Genomic DNA, 20,714 nt, shown 5'->3' on the forward strand with positions numbered 1-20,714 from the left:
TTGTATTAATAAAAAGTCTTGCCACAATGGTATGAAATATAAAATTCATTACTTACATACCATAACATCTCTAACTTAACTATTTAGCCACAACTTGTGACCACTTCTAACCCAACTCTTAATGTTCAAATAATTTATACAATATACTTATCTATAGACATTAACATAACTGATAGACAAAGTTAAAGTTAATTATCGTGTCAGATAATGGGTTTTACTGATGACTATACATATATAAAGTATTGCAGGATTATAATAATTTATTTCAAAATCGAATAAACGGAATTCATTGCGAACGGCATACTTATTGTGAATAGAAAGCAAATGAATATAAAAGTTGCGTTTTCGGATGTCAAAACAAAATTGAAAAAATAAAATCGAACGATTTCAAGGCGAGGTCTATTCGTAATTTATTGTAAGTTTGTGGAATTTGGTATTGCGTCGGAAAGTGCATAAAAAGTGGAAACAATGGTGTCGAATTAATAAGTTGCTGAGATATGGATGAATTTAATTTTGCACAGCCTGCTCCTGCAGCAATTGGGGAGCCTGCTATATTAACACGTAATATAGTCCTCCAAAAATATGTGATTGCACTACGCCATTTTCGTAATATAGCTGAGAAGTCATTCCGTGTACGCCCGCTTTATTTTGATAACTATCTCCTATGGCAATACTTTCAACAACGCAGCACATTGGATGATGACGATGATATGAATATACGGAACTACTCAAACCTATCATCTCTAGCATTTCTCAAATTAGAAGTGCTCAGCCAAATCTTGGATCGGCGGCGCCAAATATTATATTGGATATTTTATCTTTTGCTTGTTTCGCTGTGCGTTTTTGCTTATCGACATCGTAATGACACATCGTCGGATGGTTTAACGTCTGCAGGACATGATGTTCATTCTTTTATATATCCCAGTATGCGCATGTGGCGTCGCATAACACTGCCATTAATTCAACGTTTTCCACGACTCACAGAACTGTATGATGAGGCGTGTCTAATGCAGAATCCATTTTTCCAAGGTGTCGATGCCCTTAGCTGCGATCCTTGTTCAACAGTACAGAGTGTACTCGATTTGACTTCGGAAACGGAGCGGAGTATTGATGTTTACAACGATAATCAAGACGACAACAGCAGTCGCGATAATTCAAATCGAGAAATGCCAAATGAATTTGTGCCTTTTGTATTTAAAGTAAGAAAAAACGATTAGCAGATTGACCTTCTACATTCAATAAGTTATATGTCGATTTCTTCATTACAGATAAACCAAAATCCCATTCAACTGCAGGATTTCTATAATCTCTACATAAGCAATCATGCAACATTTCATCGCGATGCGTACCGTGTGCAATCGACAAATCGCGAAGTTACAAACCTAGAAGAGCTTTTTAATAAATACAATCATACGGAAAGCAAAGAAAAGTCTACGCAAATAGTTGAGGCGCATAATTTGTGGCGTTGCAACCGTATGCTACCCGCACGTCTGTTGCGCAAGCTTTTCACCAGTCCAACAATACATCTGCCGCGTACCGGTATCGCGCTAGAGCGATACATGACCATCGACACAACACAAGCGCCGACCTATACTTTGCCTGATACGCAGTGTGCAAATGTATTTGTACAACAAGCGCTCGGCACTAGATACATCTTCCTGCGCCCGACAAGTGAATGTCGGCATCGTTGTCGCACATTGTCAATACGCTTACCACAATCTTTCGTGCGTAAGTATGCGTAAACAAAGGAACGACTGCACTACTTCAATGTTTATCTGATATTTACTTTATTTTCAGTCAGCTACAATTGGCTATATTGGAAACCAATTTCTGCGCCCGATCCTGTAGCCGATTCATTTTCAATTACATTAATTGGGTCTTATTGTTAAGGCCGGATAATATATTTTATTTTACATATTTTATTTACGACTAAACATCGCAGGACGAAATCATCATAATTTTTTTATATACACACGAAGCATATATACATATAAGGATAAACTCGTACGCATATCCTAATGTTGGTTTACGAGGTTTACGGGTAAATCTATTTTGCGCCCACATAACTCATCGCATAGTAATATGATTAATAGTGAACAAACCGAACTTATATTACTCACAATACATTTCTCTTCCTATTATTTAATAATCATGGCGTATTTGGTGTATAACCTAAAAGTAAAATAACAGAACACAATTTGCAATCTAGCTATCAACCAAATATTTCTTTTGAAATATTTAAAACTATATTAATGTACCCTTACATACAACCACACAAAAGGCGAATGACTATTTTTCTAAATTAAAATTTGTGCAAATGTTTTAATAATTCCTTTGATACTCGGTCAATAAAAGTTCGATTTTCTTTGGTCGCATGAATGTGTTCAATAAGATTAAAAAAATGTGCTCAATTAATCCTTAAAGAATTGTGTGCCAAAAACTTTCATTTATGTCTCGTCAAGTATTGCTTTGTGTAACAAATTAATTACCACTAAAGTGGTTGGTCTTTATACCGAGAATATGCGAAATTTAAACAAAAAGAAATGCTAGTCAATACTCTACTTGCATTTAATTGAACGAAATTTATTTTACAGGTTTTTACGTTTAGGTACTCCTTTTTTCAGTTGACTTTGACTTTTGTATTGCATTTATACCTGATAAGTTTCTTTTTACAAAATTCTGTATTAATTTTTTTAGATTTAATTTGTAATAAAAAATAAGTTTTGTTTTATAATGAAATCTTATATTAAACAATAATCAATTATTTTTATATTGTGTGTGAAAAAATAGGTTATTACTTCCTAACTAAAAATTTCCATATAATGGAGTTAAACTATATATGTATATGCTTTTAGTTACCGTTAGACATACATAAGTACAATAATCAAAAGAAGCCTAATAAAATTCAACAAAAGTACTGTTGGAAAATTGTTTTGATTTTCAATAATAATTGAAACAAGAAAAAACTTCTTGCCTACCCCTCAGAAATACAATAGACTGCATAGAGCAACTCGATTTTGATCGGTCAGTTTGTATGACAGCTTTATGCTATATTAGTTCAACATGAACAATTGTTTTTGTAGCGGGTATCTAGATCCTGTTTGAGGGAGAGCAATATATCATGTGGAGACTCGTTGCATGCAGGACATAGACATTCTGGATAAGTAGGAGTTTAGCCCGCTAAAATATCCAGAACGTTAGGACTTTTTTCACGCGGCAAATAGAGCTCTTATTCTTATGAGGGCCTCACTGTGCAGTTGTTCAAAAGGAGACATCTTGTTATAGTCCGGATTGAGGTGTTTTGACTTTTCTGGAACTTGTGCATCTGCCTCCGGCCTGAGCGGCCTACTACATCGTCCTTTTGTCTTTGCCTCAAGTGCCGCCAGCCAGTTGATGCCCCTGTTCCTCTTTACCTTTTGACAATCGCGGTGGTGTGCGGTGTACAGACTGACCAATGTTACCAAAAATGTCGGAATTTTGACATCATCGACAGAAATGTTGAGGAGCAGTCTGTATTCTTTCGCCCAGTTCATAAATATGTAGGTTTTGGATCGGTAAGTAAGTAACTCAGCTTATCATGCTATTCATTTATATATATGTTATTATCTATCTTTATATACCCTGTTCAGGGTATAAACAATTTTTTTTTTTTGTTTTTATAGAAGCCAGTTGTAACTGCTATGGTTCAGAAGTTCTTTCTCTGTAAAACTAAATAGATCAAATACCGAAAATATAATACAAAATCAGCTATCGATCTCTTAAAACTCGATTATTATTTTGTGGATTAAAATAAATGCACAACACTATTGACAATGTGGTAAATGTTTTTTCCCATATGGCAAGGTTGTTGCAGCGACAAGTTTGTATTGTTTTTCGTGCTGTCAGTAGTTTTATTACTAATAGTAAGCCATTTTTAAGGTTTAAATAAGTCTTAATTAAAAAGTTATGTCGTTATTAACAAAGAATAATGCAAATCAGCACTGCCGTACTTGTTTGAAAAGGCTTGGTGCTAATACAGACGGTTTTTCTGGCAATGTTGATCAAGACGATATACCGGATAGCAAGGAGCTACAATTTAACATTTATAGCGATCCTGAGCTGCAACAACTGATATATATGTACATAGATGGCCCTAGCAGAAGTAACACGGCAAATGCTGTTGATAATGAATTGCCAGCACATATATGCCTCGCTTGCTACAGTTTGCTCAACAACTTTGCCTTATTCCGTAAAAGGGCTCAACAGAGCGCCGAAAAATTACGCACTGTACTGAATTGTAGTAGTGGCATGATAAAAGTTGAAATCAACTATGACGAAGATGAAAATCAATTTATGGAGAAAAAAGAACGTGTGGAAAACTTGGTTCAGGATTGCAAATTGCAAGTAAGATTAAATAAAATTATATTTAAATAACTGGTAATTTCACCAAGTATATATAGTTTAGGGATGCACTTATGGAAGACGAGCAGGTTTTTTTCGATACATCGGTTGCAAACTTAGCAGACACAGAACTAAATGATGAGATGGCAGATCCATTTGCACCTGCATTACAAACGGCTGTCGATTGTGACAGTAAAACAGTCGCTGGAAAGAAGGACGACATCAAGAAAGAAGAGCCAACATTAGAAAACAGCGACAAGTATAAATGTACACACTGCACCCAGACGTATGCTTTCAATTCAGAATTGCAAGCACATATGCGGGAAGCGCATGATAATAAGTTGCCGTTTACGTGTACTCATTGCGACAAAGCCTACAGATATATTCGCAGTCTACAGGAACATATGAAGCAAAAACATCAAACAGTACTAAATGCAGACGCCCAGTTTAAGTGCAATGTGTGCCCAAAGGCATTTACAACAGATTTGTCACTAAAAAAACATATGTGTTTTCATATTAAAGAAGATATGTCTCGTGTTTGTGGAATTTGTGGTAAACGATTTCCGGTAAAAAATTTGCTTGTAGATCATTTACGCACACATTCGACAGATGGCCGAATACCTTGTGGTCAGTGTGATAAAAGTTTTATGTGGTATCAAGATCTATTGAATCATGAACTTTCTGCACATCTGAAAGAGAAACCATTTCCCTGTAAACTTTGTGATAAATCATTTCAAACGCAAAAGTCCCTACGCTTCCACAATTACCGACATTCTGGAGAAAAACCATATCTTTGTGACGTTTGTGGAAAGGACTTCCGCCAACCAACGGCTATGAAACAACACCGGCTGAAACATTTTAAAGATGATACGGTTGAAAAAAAGCTAGATGCTTGATTATATAAGTATATATGTTGCAATCTCTAAAAGTATTTTAATCCTAGAAAATGATGTAATGAAGCACATCAATATTTTAATAATTTTATGCTATATATTAAGTATGTATAGGGAATTTTAAGTTTTTACCATTCTTAGTTATATTATTATGCGTTGGATTTAATAAATATTTCCTTGCTAAAATTATGCTGTTGTCTAATTAATTTTTTCCATGTGTTCGGCGATAAGATTGTCTGATAATAAGACAAACGTTGGTACAGCTTCCGTTTCATTTATATTATATAAGTGATTAATGACGCTAACAGAATTGAAATTGGAGGATTATTGGTAACCACACTGATCATTTATATACATATGTGTATTTTAAAGGGTCTGTGAGGCTATCCTTGCATTTCTTCCTGGCAAACTTTTAGGTTTATAAAGAACAAAAACGGAGAATGTGACACTCAAGTTACACGGATACGGATTTGAAATAATAATATTAAATTAGATTTTTTTCTTTGGTCACCTTAATTAGTTCAATTTTAAAAGGATGCCAGATAATTTGAATTCGTGCAAACTAATGAGTATTTAACAAGAACCCGGTTCAGACGTAATGAAGAATAATTTATGAGTAAAGTAATTAAAGTAATTTAATTTGCAGGAATTTTATATGTCATATTTATTTCTGTTAATAATAGTAAATAGAAAATATATTTAAATGCTTATGTTTTGCGAAATATATGTAAATATATAAATTTAGTCGTGGTTACTTTTTGTTGCACTGCTGACCTGTTAAAATCTTTGCAGCACTACTAGGAATATGTGCTGCCTTAGTAAACAAACAAAATATTTCCTTTATTATGGTTTAAAATGTTAATAATTGTAAAATGTCGGCACTATCAATAGAAAATGTAAAAGAGCATTGCCGAACTTGCTTGAAAAAATTGAAAAGAAAGAATATTAATTGTTCAATAAATTTAGAGGAGGAAGAAGAACTTTCCGACTGTAAAGATTTTTGTATTAGCATTGTAGGTAATGAGTTAATACAGCAATTTATCACTTCATGTATGGAAGGACAGTGGACTAGTGAAGAAGCGAAAACGATGTCTCAAGAATATCCTCAATATATGTGCATATATTGCTATAAGAAATTACAAGGTGTTGTGTCATTCAAAAAACAAGTGAGAAATAGTACACAAAAGTTGCAAGAATTACTTTGCCGAAATGCACCTAAAGCTGAAAGTGTTCATGATGAAGAAAACCAGGAAATGGACAACAATAGTTGTGTAGAACAATCCACAACAAATATCTTTACTTTGTTGGTAAGGAAAGTACTAGCCATAATTTATATAATTTTTTAATGATGCCCAAACTTTGTAGCTTAAAGATACTCTTATGGAAACGGAATCCGTTATGATAAATGCTGTGAGTGATGTAGCAATAATGAGCAAGGAATCACCTGATCCAGATCCATTTGATAATGGTCCATCGGTTGATATTGCAAAAAAAGAAAATTTGAGCGATGATACTTGCGAAAGCAGTAGTGAAGAATGGCATGATTTAAACGGGGAACACTCCAACGAAGGAATATATGAACGAATTACAGATCATGATAAAGTAAACTTACAAAATAATGTCAAATCATCGACTATGGTGGAAGGTAAAGCTCAGCAAAACCAACGCAGCGATTGTAGTTTGGAAATAAAAAAGTATCCTACCCGCTCCCGTAGAAAACGTTCTCTACCGATTGAAAATACTATGACTGAAAACACAAATGACAATAAAACAAAATGTACAAAAGTGGGGAAAGTTGGTGGGCGCATTCAATTAGGTCTACGCACAGACCATTTGGATATAACGACGAAGCGTCGTAATAAAGGAACTAAGAACAGTTTCAAATGCGAGCAATGTAGTCACAGCTTTGCACACAAAATAACACTGGATGCTCATATACGCAAAGTACACGAAGGAAGTAAGCGTCCATTTCAATGTGATCGTTGCGAAAAATCGTACACATTTATTGGTGGACTATATACGCATATCAAGGAAATACACGAAGCTGAGGTTAGATCGTATGCTTGTGATATTTCAGGATGTGAGCGTATATATACCAGTTTTATAGCAATGCAAAAGCATAAACGTTTAAAGCACTCTGATACAACGTGTTTAACCAAATACGTGTGTGAACAATGCGGTGCGACCTTTAATCAATCGGGTAATCTTAAATACCATCGGCGTGCAAAACATCCTACGGAAGCGGAACAAGCTGAAAAAGAGCAAATGAAAGAGCGTTTCGAATGTGATATCTGCAAAAAACTCTTCTATTCCCGTTACACATTGAAATATCATACCCTGCAGCTGCATACCAACGAAACGAAATATGAATGTAACATTTGCGGTCGACGAATGGCAAAGAAATTTATGCTTGTCCAACATATGCTAGTTCATTCTAACGACAAAATGCCATGCGAACACTGTGGTAAACAATTTATACGGAAATTTGAATTGGAGGCCCATGTAAAAGCGGTGCATATGAAATTGAAACCGTTTGAATGTCAGTATTGTTCCGAATGTTTTGCTTCGCGGAAAACGCTACGCCATCATGAATACATACATACAGGGGAGAAACCCTATGTTTGTGATGTCTGTGGACAAGCATATCGACAACAAACCTCCTTAAAAAGCCATCGAAAATCGCACGAAAAATTCGTTGCGGAATCAAAGTCAATGAATGTTAATCAGGAGTTAATTAATTCATTTTTGATACCACAGCCTCATACAACTCCACACAGCTCGTAGGTAATTTTGAATGGATGCGAAGAGGAGTAATCAATATACAAACACTAGTAACCTAATTACGTTGTAGTTGGTAGTGTAATTGCAATACAGCTATAAAAGTGCAATACTATGCAAATAGCTGCTGTAAATGCGTACCACGTTTTATTACGTATGTATGAAATATTTTCATTAGTTTTAAGTATTTGTATGTATAAATCCATACTATCTGAAAATTGTTAAGCAATATTTTAAAATAACTTGGGGTTTACTTAAAGAAATGCTCAAAATTTACTTTATTGTCACTTCATAACTATAACATTCACTAAGAAACTTTTCCATCTACTGTTTGATTTGATTTCTCTGGTGGAGATGACTTAACATCTAACTTTTGTGCATTTGTAGCGCCAATTTCCCGTTCTATGTATGTATTTAAATCATCTAATGGTTTGTAGTACATATGAACCAATTGCGAGCCAGCCATCATAGACAACATCGCCGCTGAGAGAAATTTCATATATTGTCCCCAAGAAACACCAGCAGGCATATTTCCAAATTTTTAACTATGATATTGTACAATTATGCTACTTCTTTAGTTGGTGTTTGAACTTGTCCTTGTGTTATTTGCAATTTTTCTTCAACAAAATTTTTGGCTTGGCGTTTTTTGAATGTGTGATCTGCGAATTTAAAAAACTGTAAATTATTCTGTTATTGCGCTCGAGCTAGCTTACAAAAGTTAGTCTCTCCAACTGTCCAGTTGATCATTGAAAATTCTAAAGCAGCACCGAGAACAAAGAATAATGGCAAGAATCTATAGATGCCTAATCGCTGCTTGCCAGGCCACTTGTCCAAAATACGTCTAATGCGGTTACTGTAAAAAGGCATGTCTGAAAACATACAATTATGTAATGCTTTAATTGTATGCGAATCTACAATTCCAAATATTTGTCCGATTTGTTGTATTCAATTGAATTTATCTACTTACTTAATTCAACATGTTATTAATATTTATTTTTCATTTAGTTGGAACTGAATAATTTGGTTGGAATATACCAATTTTCACGACTAAGGATAAACAGCTGATTGTTGTTATTATATTTGACAGTATGCTCATGGTTTCCAATTGTAGCGAACGAACGAAAATTACGAATGATGCCGTTGTGCGAACAAATGATATTTGTTTCGTTCGGGCAGAATTACATAAAATTGTGAATTTTGTTAAATAAAGAAATTATTAGAATGTAATTGTGCCTAATTCGTATAAATACATTTGAGTTCATTACGTTTGTTTTTAATATTAGTTATAGAAATTTTAATAAAAAAGCTTTGAATTATTTCCACATGTTAACACTCGTAATGCCTAACCTTGTTGCAGGGTACTTTAAAAACAAACAAGCGCCATTCATTGTTATTGCAAAATTCTTCTACAGTAGGTAAATCGTGTGCTTTGAATTGATTAGCAAAAATGTCTATAAAAGATGAAACTGTAATTCCTAGCGATGAAAGGAATGTTGAGATAAAGGCTAGAGTTGGCAGTGATGAAGAATTCCAACGTCGAGTTCAAGTAGCGCGCGAACTGACGAAATCAACCGGCGAATTACTGGTGCAGAAGGATGTGTTCTTCAATATTTTAGACGATAGTAAAGGTGGTAGATTTAAACTACGCTACCTACAGCCACCTACACCTTCACAACTTATTTACTATGTACGACCCAATAAGACCGGACCAAAACTGTCGACATTTAACAGAGTAGATGTAGATGATCCCGCATTGCTGGAGAAGATTTTGGCCCAAAGTAATGGAGTGAAAGGGACGTTGGAAAAGGAGAGATACCTATTTCTACATGATCAAACTCGTATACATATGGATAAAGTGAAACATTTGGGAAATTTTATGGAATTCGAAGTATGCCTACGACCGGATCAAACAGTGGAAGAGGGACAAAGAATAGCTGATGAATTGATGAAGGTGTTTAATATACGCGATGAAGACTTGATGACTGGTGCATACTTTGATGAACTTAATTAGATGGAAATGTAAAAGACCGTGTGTTTGAAATATGTATTCTTGCGATTTATTTACCTTATGTTATTGGTTATACTATATTATTGTAACAATATACTCTTAAATACTTAAAATAATATTATACTAAGCATTGTGTCTAATTTGATTTAATAAATATATAAATGCAAAAGTGAAATATTTTGTATTATTGTTTTATTATTACTAAAAGGTATTTTAAAGAAGACCTTATAAAGATTTGCCGAGCTTTTGTGTATGTAAGTATGTATGTATGCTGTTTGTATGATTATTGTGCTATAATTCCCTTAACAAATACAAACGACTTCATACAATAACTTAATCTGTCAGTTTGTATGTCAGCTACTTGCTATATTGGTCCCATATCGCCGGTTCCTACAATTGATCTTAGGGAGAAAAGGAGGTGTGCAGATCGAGATTTCAAAAACTGAAAGACTACGCCACTTCTTTTAGGCGATTTTTGCCGGCTCCCTTTGCATATCTCACCGCTGAATGTTGTATTTGAGCTCCTCGAAATGAAACCAATATTTTGTTTTGAGTTCACTATGCTCAGATATCGTCCATATTAATCGATTCAAAAGATATGAAGTAAACCGGAGGCCCGAAAATTATTATGTGTGGAAAATAGAGCTAAGAGTGGAATTGATGCGAAATTCGAATATCTTTACAATAGGTGTATGGGGACAAGGGCAATTATTTTACCATTTTTGACACAAAGGCACATTATTGCCAGAAAGGGATTCACTCCGGATTTCAATAAGACATCTCAAAGATTGACCAATATTTTCGGTAAAATCAGTCTGGTGTCTATATGTATATACAGCAAACTGGGAGAAGACATACCTTAAAGTCTGTTCTGTAAAATAAAATTGAGTCGAATTCTTTTTTCATCCAGCGCATTCCTTGGACTTTGCCAACAGCGACTTCAGATCGCGACAGAATGTTCACCTAACCTCGAAATTTATGTGAAAATTTTACATTTAAATTTAATCTAATAAGAATTTTTATTATTTTCGTCTATAACATTGCAACACAAATGATGTAGTAGTTTTATTTTTTTTTTTGTTAAAATTTTTAAAAATTGTCTTTTTTGGGCTGCCGTATTAGGTGCGCCCCTTAATCGCGCTGGAAATGATCGCTACGTAGCTTGTGCGGCGTTTTCACTTTTCATACCATGTGTTTACGTTTGTCACGCAACGAAATTACCGCCTAGTGGGTGGCGTAATACTCGTATTGCACGTGTTTACATATGTATGTATATTAGTATGTGTATATGTTGTGACAAAAAAGTACCAGGAAATTGTAAATAAAACGCAAAATATTTAGTTATTCATCAATACTTATTTTGTCGCCTTCGAAATCCCCACCAGATGTAATACACTTATGCCAAGGATATTCCAGTCATCGAAACACTTTCCATTTTTTGGGATGGCCTTTAGCTCCTTTAGCGAATTTAGTTTTATCTTCTCGATGGACTGAAAACGGGTTCCCCGGAGCGCCAATTTCAGTTTGGGAAACAATAAAAAATCACTCGGAGCCAAATCTAGTGAATACGGTGGTTTATCAATCGTTTTTCGTTTAAATTTCGGTCACATTCGTGGCTCGATGTCATGGTGCATTATCATCGTGTAAAATCCGTGAGTTGTTCTTCCACAACTCCAGTCGTTTTCGACGGATGTTCTCACGCAAACGCCTCATTACGGCCAAATGGAACTCCTTATTGATCGTCTGTCTCTTCGGTACAAACTCATGATGCACCAAACCAACGGAATTCGCATGATCAAGCATATCCAAACAGACCTGTTTACGGTAATCTTTTTGAAAAAAAATGCAGCTTAATAGGAACGAGTTCAGCAAGAATACGTCTCATATCTAAAATATCCAGCAAAACCATTCGACTCGAAAGAGATGTCGAGCCCTCTTGCCATCTCTATAAAACTTGTCTGACGATTTTCAAGCACCGTATCCTTCACTTTTTTTAACATTTTCATCTGTTGAAGAGGTCGAAGACCTTCGGTTAGAAATATAAAATTTGAGAAAAATTCTTTATTGGATATTTTTATCCATTGTAATTGCAACGCACTACTGAGGTGTACCGACTTAAGCAGCCGCTGTAAACAAACTGGTTGACAAATCATGCTTTGGGATTCATTTGGGATAGTAATTGAGGACAGCAAGCAACGCAAAATGGATCTGGTAGTCAAAGAGGGCTAGTCTTGTGTCATCAAACAAACAGTCGTCATATTCGCGACTTGGCTCCCTCATTATCCCCTTCCTGCTATATGGTGCAGACGCATGGACGATGACAGCATCTGATATGTGACGGAGTTTTATAGAGAAAGGTTCTGCGAAAGATTTATGGTCATTTGCGCGTTGGCAACGGTGAATATCGCATTCTATGAAACGATGAGGTTTACGAGTTATAAGACGACATTGACATAGTTCAGCGAATTAAGAGACAGCGGCTACACTGGCTAGGTCATACGGTTCCAATTGATGAAATCACCCCACTCTGAGAGTATTCGACGCAGAACCCGCCGGGGGAGGTAGAAAAGACCAGGTGAAGAAGGTCCTGGCTACACTTGGAATCTCCAATTGGCGCCAGACAGCAAAAAAAAAGAATGACTGGCGCGCTGTTGTTAACTCTACGCCAGAGAAGAAGAAGAAGAGATATGGACAGTCCTACCAACTTAGCAAAATTCATTTTCTCGAAATATGATTTACCTGGAGAATTGAATTACAATTTCCGGGTACTTTTTTGTCACAATGTATGTGTTTAATTTTAATGATGGTGACAATGATTCTACTTGCTTATGTAGAACACATACACACAAGAGTAATGACGTACATACATAATGTAAACAAAATCACGCTTGCGGCATTTAACTTAATTTTCCCTTAATAAAAAAATAAAAACAAAATTTTTTTTTGCTCTTTGCTATTTTCCGCATAAACGTGATACATTTTATTTGCATGTTGACATACCTACATACTTGTATATACAATATTCATATATGTACACATGCCCATATACTATGTATGTATGTATGCATGTATTTATTTATATTTTTTATACACTGACTTTATGTGTTGTATATACATATGTATATATATATACATACATATATATATCGACATGTACATATGTATGACACACACACTTGCTTGTAAATATATATACAATAAATGTATTTGATTTTTAGTGCGTTTGCTAGTACGTTTTCCTGTATGTACATAAGTACATATGTGTGTGTGCAGTATAAGCACATTGCAGCACTAGAAATTGTAGTTTCCAGCCTTCTCGTTAACCATCTTATAGAACAGTTGCATTTTGTTGCTGTAGGCGTTTGGAACTGTGTGCCGATTCTCCAGTTAGTATTTCTTTTGGTGAACTAGTGTTTTTTGTTATTGTCGAAATACGAAAAATAAATAAAGGTGACTTATTTGTTACATTGTCGGCTTGACCATTGGCACTTGTGAATTAATGACGGCCGGCTGTGTGCTCATTGCAAATACATTTGTACATACAATACATACATACATACATATGCAACGTTGTAATTAGCGAAGACTTTGGGGTGACCGCGAAAGAGTCGTTAGCGGCTGACTTAATTGTTCGAGCATTTCTTAAATGCTATTAAGCAAGTACATACATACATACATACATACATATGTACATACATACATGCATACATACATACATACATATGTGTAGTAAAAAAAACTACAAAAAATAGATTTAAACATACATACATATTAGGGAGTTCCGTAATTACTCATCCGCACCGCACCGCTCGGTGACGTCACTATCACAAATGAATTTTACTATGTCTAGTAGACGACTACGGCTGTCAAAATTTTAGCCGAAACGGATTCGGATTGTGTTCGCGTGCGCAAACGGGCTTGTCCGCGAATATTAGAGAGATGAGAAAAGAGCAATTCGATCGCTGGTTCGCTTGTTTTTCGAAGGTGAAAATATTGATTATAACGCGTCGACCAATAGGGATGACTTGATTTTGACGGCTCCTGGTGGCCGTGTTTGTTTACAGATTTGTGGTACAATGCTCGGAATTGAGTATTACGTAAGTGATGAAATTGAAAAAAACAACCTTCGAAAAATTGTCTTCCCATTTGAGACCAACTCCAATTCAATTGGCCAATCTGGTTTATTGGCTTCGTCAACAAATAAAACTGTCGCGATTGCGGTGAGTCAAACCCTCGTGTGGCTCAGGAATCCCAATTTAATCACCAAAATATGACCGTTTGTTGCGGATTGTGGTAAGGCGGCATCATCGGACCTTATTTCTTTCGAAAAGAGGCAGGAAATACCAGCAAAACCCAGCGTCGTAACAAGGTCTTGACCGACTTTTTTCCCCAGAATTTGAAGAAATCGACGCTGACGATCTCTAATTCCAGCAAGACGGTGCGCTGACTCATGCTTGACGCCTAAACATGAACGCAATGCGTGCAAAGCTTGACGACTTCTTAATTTCGAAAAATTATCCAATCAAATGGCCGTCAAGATCATGCGATTTAACGTGTCTAGATTATGGATATGTTAAATCAAAGTTTTGCGCCAATCAACCAGCAACGCTCAAGGAGTTCAAAGACAACATTCAGCGCACAAAAGCAGAAATTCCAGCCGAAATGCTGCACCGAGCCATCAAAAATTGGCGTAAATAGTTGGAGGTATGCAAAAGGAGCCATAGTGTCCATTTGGGCGACATTTGTCTCAAATCATAAATGGCATAAAAATATCTTCACAACAAAAAAAATCCGAACTCATTTTGGCAAAATTTGAGAATTTTATTTCATTTACGTCGTTCTAGTTGGTGGACCCTATATATTGTAGGCGGTCACTTTACTCCATCAAAAATTGGTTTAATGAGTTTCATCGACGCATGTTGAGCCCTCTAATCATGCTACCATGGAAAATAACGTAATAACGTGTCCACGATCTTGCCTAATTGATGATGTGCTCGAAAACGGCTATCTTAGAATAAAACGTATCAAAAGTCCATGAATAAATGCTTTGCGTGGTAGTTGAGACAATAATCCAAAAGATGAAAAAAGGGTGTTAAATGGTTTAATATGCTGTTTCGCGGCCGTCGACGAAACATGGAATTACTTACACACATCAGAGACCAGAAAATAGTCGAAGCAATCGACTTAACCTATCTTGGCAGAAAGCGTGAAAAAAGTCCATGATCTCGTATTGACAGACCGCCAATAGATGCTTTGCGAGATAGTTGAGGCAAAAATCTCAAAAGATGTGGTGGGTGCCAAAGATTTTTTTCGCTGTTTCGCGACCGTCGATGCGACCGTCTTGTACACATCAGTACCAAGCAACACTCAAAGTAATCGACATAACCCGGCGAACCTGTTCGAAGAAGGAAAAGACAGTCCTACCGACGGAAAAAGTCACGCTCAGGTGCCGAAAAATGGCTATCTCAGAAGAAAACGTCTAAGCTACAGTCGAAGCGATCGACTTAACCCAGCGAACCTGTCCGAAGAAGGTGAAGACCGTCCTATCGGTCACTGGTCACTGTTTTCTGAAATTACCTAGATGTTACTGACTATTAGGAGGCGGGCAAATTGCCTACAGGGCGCGCTGTGCTGAATTATTGGTTCGTTTCGGTACCGAGTTGCGAAAACATGACAAAGCACCGGCTCATATCTTCGCAATTGCCACGGTCATATCGGTCGAAATAGGTACGAACACTTTTAGTTGCCAAACTTCAATGCAAACAAACTCAAATAAAATTCATGTCGGGCGGAAATTTGCTTCAAATTAGAAAACATATTTTTCGGACGGGTGATACTGGGTAATGAAAAAAGTCTTTTCATATTTTGTCAATAGATGTCGTTGCAATCGTAATCACATTGTGTCATACCATATAGTGTTGGAAAGGTGAGATTTAAAGCTTCATTCAACCAAAATTAAATTCGGCGAAGTTGAAAGAAAGTTACAGCTGTTCAAAAACGAGTGGAAAAATGAAGAAATTCGCTATATTTCGAAATTGTGAATAAAAAAGGGAAGAATGCCACGCAAGCCACCAATGAAATTTGTGAAGTTTACGGAGTCGATGCTGTCTGAGTTCGTGTAGCACAACAATGGTTCGCTCGCTTCAGTTCTGGAAATGTCTATGTGAAAGATGCATGACGCTCTGGTCGACCTATCATTGAAAAAGCGATGAAATTATGGAAAAGATTGACCCGGACTGTCACATAAGCAGCCATGACATCGCTAAAGAACTTAACATTCATCATCTAACATTTTCGAGCCATTTAAAAAAGGCTGGCTACAAAAATAAGCTCGATGTTTGGTTACCACATGAATTTTCTGTGAAAAATTTAATGGACCGAATTAACATCTGCGATTCTTTGCTGAAACGAAATAAAGTCGAACCACTTCTGAAGCAAATGGTAATAAGATGCGAAAAGTAGATTAAATACGACAATAATTTGCGAAAAAGATCATGGTCCAAGCGTGGTGGAGCTTAACAAATGGTCGCAAAGCCAAGATTGACGCCTCGAAAGGTTATGCTGAATGTTTGTTGGGATTGGAAAGGAATCAGCCACTATGAGTTACTACAGCCTGGTCGAACGATTGATTTTACATTTTATTGTCAACAACTGATGAGATTGAATCAAGCAATCGAAAAAAACGGCCAGAACTGATCAGCAGAAAGGGCTTTGTCTTCCATCAGGACAACGCAAGATCACACACATCTTTGATGACTCGCCAAAAAGTGGGAAAGCTTGGCTAAGAAGTTTTGATACATTCACCATATAGCCTTGACCTTGCATCATCGGACTGCCATTTGTTTCGGTCAATGCAGAACTCCCTTATTGGAGTAAAGTTGGCTTCAAGATAAGAATGTGAAAATTACTTTTCGCAGTTTTTCGTCGAGAAACCAGAAAAGTTTAACACTGATGGAATAGTGTTTCTAGCGGAAAAAGGGCAAAAAGTGGTCAACCAAAATGGTATATATTTTGTTCATTAAAGTACATTAGAAATAAAAAAAAAAAGATAAGTTCAAGTTTGATTAGAATTACGGAAAAACTTTTTCGACTACACAATATGTAATAGTAATTTTTTTCAAAAAAATTTCTTACATTTTGGTAGACTTAGCACCTATCGGAAAGTGCTCGTATAATCGACAAATTAATATTAAATAAATTCCAGTATTTTCCTAGTGAAAAATCTGAGATAATTGCGCAAATGCGTCTGCTTTCAAAAACAGCGTGTAAAAAATAAAAATAAATAATTTGAATTAAATAAATAAGTTAACTTTTTTCCCACAACATTATTGCTGAGTAATCTGCGCACGTAATTGCACGAATGAGTATTCATAATGAGCAGTTTTAGAGTGTCTAATATACATATGTATGTATGTATGTATGTATATTTTTTCAATAAGTTGAGATAGCGTTTTCTACTAAGAACAACAACAAAACCAATGTCGCATCAGTGCTCCCAACAGCCCCTTTGCAAAAAACCCGTGTGTATTTTTGAAAAAAATGACTTCATACGAACAATTGTGGGTGTATTTGTTGTAACTAATTCCATAATGAAAAACCAAATAATAAAAATAAAAATGAATAAAAAATATGAACGTAAAAACACAACAATTCTATTCTATTGTTGAATGTGAGAATTCTTGTCTAACTATTTGAAGTGCATCAAGAATATGAAATTAATTAAATTGCAAATGGACATATGTATTTATGTACATACATATGTATGTATATATGTTCAAGCAAGACGAATGTCGATCGTACGACTGTGGGTATATATAACTTACATATATACATATATATACATATATCTACGAGTTACAAGATGATAAAAATTTAATTCAATCCAGAAATATGTGTTGCAATGAATTGTGGTCTAGGAATTGCGGAAATATTCGAAAATACAAAAAAAATATATTTTTTCAGTAAAGTATACAGTAAGCAAAAAAAGTGTACGTACAAAGTGTTTTTGTGAAGAAACTCAATCAAACATACCCTTTCTTGTATGGTATATAAAACATTGCAAAAGGTCTTTTCGTATTTTTAAACAAACTTCACCTTTTTTTTATATTTGTAATGAACTCTAATGAACCAAATATGTACCATTTTGGTCGAACACGTTTTAGCATTTTTCTAGAGACATTATTCCATCAGTGTAAAACTTTTCTGGTTTCTCGACGGAAAACTGCGACAAGTCATGTTCACACGCTCTTCTTGAAGCCAAGGAGTTAAAGGAGTTCTGCATTAACTGAAACAAATGTTAGTCCGATGATGCAAGGTCAGGGTTATACGGTGGATGTATCAAAACTTCGCAGCCAAGCTCTCCCAGTTTTTGCCGAGTCATTAAAGATCTAACGTTGTCCGAATGGAAGAGGAAGCAATTTTTGTTGATCAGTTTTGGTCTTTTTTTCGATTGCCTGCTTCAATCTCGTCAGTTACTGACAGTAAAATGTAGAATCAATCGTTCGACCAGGCTGGAGCAGCTCATAGTGGATGATTCCTTTCCAATCCCACCAAACACTCAGCATAACCTTTCGAGGCGTCAATCTTAGCTTTGCGACCATTTGTTGAGCTTCACCACGCTTGGACCATGATCTTTTTCGCACATTATTGTCGTATTTGATCCACTTTTCATCTCCTGTTACCATTCGCTTCAGAAATGGTTCGATTTCATTTCGTTTCAGCAAAGAATCGCAGATGTTAATTCGGTCCATTAAATTTTTCACAGACAATTCATGTGGTATCCAAATATCGAGCTTCTTTTTACATCCAGCCTGTTTTAAATGGTTCAAAACCGTTTGATGATGAATATTAAGTACCTTAGCGACGTAATGGCTGCTTATGTGACGGCCTTGGCCAATTTTTCCCATAATTTCATCGACTTTTTTAACGATAGCTCGACCAGAGCGAGGCGCATCTTTCTCATCGAAATTTCCAGAACGGAAGCGAGCGAACCATTGTTGTGCTACACGAACTGATACAGCATCGTTTCCGTAAACTTCACAAATTTCATTGGTGGCTTGCGTGGCATTCTTCCCTTTTTTATAAAAAAAATTTCAAAATATTACGAATTTTTTTATTATTTTCACTAATTTTTCAACAGCTGTAACTTTTTTGCAACATCCCCGAATTAAAAAAAAAAACCAAAGGAAGTTCCATTTTTAACACAAATAAAGAAACAATAATTGCTTGACTAAACCATCGACTAACAATTTTGCGTTTTTGCTTTGTGCAGTTTTCTCCCATTCAGAAATCCAAGCATCTTTAAGAGTCTCCTTGAATATTAAATGGATCTTGCGGATCTTCTTTGCCAACATACCATATTCCAAACATGTTCTATGGGGATTATATTCGCAGATTGGGGAGGCGTATTTAGTCGCTTAGTAGAACCACTCAGTGACGGGATATGAGGTATGCTTAGGATCGTTTTCCTGTTGAAATTAAAAGTCCAAAGTTTCCACTGCAGAATCAATAAACACTAGTCTTCCTACTACTGCTGTGGTCATATACCCCCCACACCATCACAGTTTACACTTGGAGTTACATTTTTTATATGTATTTAAGGGCTTACATGGGGTTCCTTGTGTAAAAAACAGCATTTTTTCAAAAATTCTTTCCAAGAGTTGTGTTTTACAGTTCTAATTTGTGTCTGTAAACAACTGGACTTAAAGGAAACACTGTATATCTACTATCTCAATATTAAAAAATAGTCACAACAATTAGACGGCGCAGTGAAAGCCACTCTTAGTAATTATTTTAAACACTATTTAGATGTAATAGGGAAAATGAACATGCAAAAAACCATTTGCGGTTCCAGTACATTAGACTAATTACAAGCGCACGAGTATGTGCGGCCCATTAAGCCATGTCCTTGTCGTGGAATTGGTGGGTTTCCATGTACAACTACGCAAATACACAAGCAAATCCATATGTGTTTATGGCGTGCACGTGTTTATTGACCATTTTTTGCCGTTGGGCGATTTGATACAAGTGACCGCCAACAACAATGATACGAATATGTATACTTTGGTAAACAAAAATATACACGACACGCTAATCTCTAAAGGGCAATAACTCAAAAGCGGCGATTTCGAGTCATTATTTACATTGAGCTGCGTTGAAATTGATAATGTTGAGTGGATTTTTCGCGAACACTTAAATAAATTCTGAGATTCTTAGCTGGGAGCCTATTAATGATATCACTCTTACGATTTGATAGGTTACAGTTCGTACTCACAGCGTTCTCTCTCTCTAATTGTTTTCTATATGCGACGCTACTAGCTTTCAAAAATCCTACACATCTGATTGGTTGCAGAATCTTTCTTTTTAATAGCAAAGGTATACATTTCTTCTATATATGTGTATACATTGTGACAAAAAAGTGCCCAGAAATTGTAAAAAACCCAAAATATTTAATTACTCATAAAAAATTTTTTTTTTTTATTAAAGCTTACATAACAAAATGTAAGCAGCGCTTAGTATCATAGGCCTTTCGGACTGAACCGATCAAAAATTTATCTTTGTCGTCTTCAAAGTTAATTCTCACCAGATAATACATACAATTTATGTCAAGGATTTTCCCAGTCCTCGAAACACTTTTTTCATACTTCACATAAGCA

The 20,714-nt window shown here is 35.7% G+C and overlaps 5 protein-coding genes across 5 annotated transcripts; 3 read left to right on the forward strand and 2 right to left on the reverse strand.

Annotated features, from left to right (window-relative positions):
* The first annotated feature begins 308 nt into the window (after positions 1-308).
* On the forward strand, positions 309-2,914 carry LOC105227261 (uncharacterized). Its single transcript, XM_011206505.4, has 3 exons — positions 309-1,199; positions 1,269-1,728; positions 1,798-2,914. Exons 1-3 carry the CDS (start codon positions 498-500, stop codon positions 1,887-1,889), a joined length of 1,254 nt encoding a protein of 417 aa, XP_011204807.2. The 5' UTR covers positions 309-497; the 3' UTR covers positions 1,890-2,914.
* A 919-nt stretch (positions 2,915-3,833) lies between these two features.
* LOC105227258 (zinc finger protein 160) lies at positions 3,834-8,310 on the forward strand. Its single transcript, XM_049462056.1, has 4 exons — positions 3,834-4,383; positions 4,440-5,270; positions 6,128-6,580; positions 6,639-8,310. Exons 1-4 carry the CDS (start codon positions 3,946-3,948, stop codon positions 8,055-8,057), a joined length of 3,141 nt encoding a protein of 1,046 aa, XP_049318013.1. The 5' UTR covers positions 3,834-3,945; the 3' UTR covers positions 8,058-8,310.
* On the reverse strand, positions 8,301-8,580 carry LOC109579615 (uncharacterized). The gene has a single exon (XM_019990658.3). The coding sequence runs from the start codon at positions 8,578-8,580 to the stop codon at positions 8,359-8,361; it is 222 nt and encodes a 73-aa protein (XP_019846217.1). The 3' UTR covers positions 8,301-8,358.
* On the reverse strand, positions 8,301-9,168 carry LOC109579614 (small integral membrane protein 4). The gene is made up of 3 exons (XM_019990657.3): positions 9,019-9,168; positions 8,765-8,920; positions 8,301-8,710 (listed from the first exon to the last, which is right to left on the reverse strand). Exons 2-3 carry the CDS (start codon positions 8,916-8,918, stop codon positions 8,613-8,615), a joined length of 252 nt encoding a protein of 83 aa, XP_019846216.1. The 5' UTR covers positions 8,919-8,920; positions 9,019-9,168; the 3' UTR covers positions 8,301-8,612.
* Positions 9,169-9,321: 153 nt separating this feature from the next.
* LOC105227257 (uncharacterized) lies at positions 9,322-10,234 on the forward strand. The gene has a single exon (XM_011206502.4). The coding sequence runs from the start codon at positions 9,499-9,501 to the stop codon at positions 10,060-10,062; it is 564 nt and encodes a 187-aa protein (XP_011204804.2). The 5' UTR covers positions 9,322-9,498; the 3' UTR covers positions 10,063-10,234.
* The last annotated feature ends 10,480 nt before the right edge of the window (positions 10,235-20,714 follow it).

This window comes from Bactrocera dorsalis, unplaced genomic scaffold (genome assembly GCF_023373825.1).
Source record: "Bactrocera dorsalis isolate Fly_Bdor unplaced genomic scaffold, ASM2337382v1 BdCtg239, whole genome shotgun sequence".
Taxonomy (NCBI): Eukaryota; Metazoa; Arthropoda; class Insecta; order Diptera; family Tephritidae; genus Bactrocera; species Bactrocera dorsalis.

What these genes read in the sequence shown, in the direction of transcription:
- LOC105227261 (XM_011206505.4), top strand. Translation starts at nt 498, where the DNA reads ATGGATGAATTTAATTTTGCACAGCCTGCTCCTGCAGCAATTGGGGAG. An exon ending in TTGTGCCTTTTGTATTTAAA is followed by an intron (nt 1,200 to 1,268) that starts GTAAGAAAAAAC and finishes TCTTCATTACAG; the next exon opens with ATAAACCAAAATCCCATTCA. An exon ending in CTTACCACAATCTTTCGTGC is followed by an intron (nt 1,729 to 1,797) that starts GTAAGTATGCGT and finishes CTTTATTTTCAG; the next exon opens with TCAGCTACAATTGGCTATAT.
- LOC105227258 (XM_049462056.1), top strand. Translation starts at nt 3,946, where the DNA reads ATGTCGTTATTAACAAAGAATAATGCAAATCAGCACTGCCGTACTTGT. An exon ending in TTCAGGATTGCAAATTGCAA is followed by an intron (nt 4,384 to 4,439) that starts GTAAGATTAAAT and finishes AAGTATATATAG; the next exon opens with TTTAGGGATGCACTTATGGA. An exon ending in CGGTTGAAAAAAAGCTAGAT is followed by an intron (nt 5,271 to 6,127) that starts GCTTGATTATAT and finishes ATTATGGTTTAA; the next exon opens with AATGTTAATAATTGTAAAAT.
- LOC109579615 (XM_019990658.3), bottom strand. Translation starts at nt 8,580, where the DNA reads ATGCCTGCTGGTGTTTCTTGGGGACAATATATGAAATTTCTCTCAGCG.
- LOC109579614 (XM_019990657.3), bottom strand. Translation starts at nt 8,918, where the DNA reads ATGCCTTTTTACAGTAACCGCATTAGACGTATTTTGGACAAGTGGCCT. An exon ending in AGTTGGAGAGACTAACTTTT is followed by an intron (nt 8,711 to 8,764) that starts GTAAGCTAGCTC and finishes TTAAATTCGCAG; the next exon opens with ATCACACATTCAAAAAACGC.
- LOC105227257 (XM_011206502.4), top strand. Translation starts at nt 9,499, where the DNA reads ATGTCTATAAAAGATGAAACTGTAATTCCTAGCGATGAAAGGAATGTT.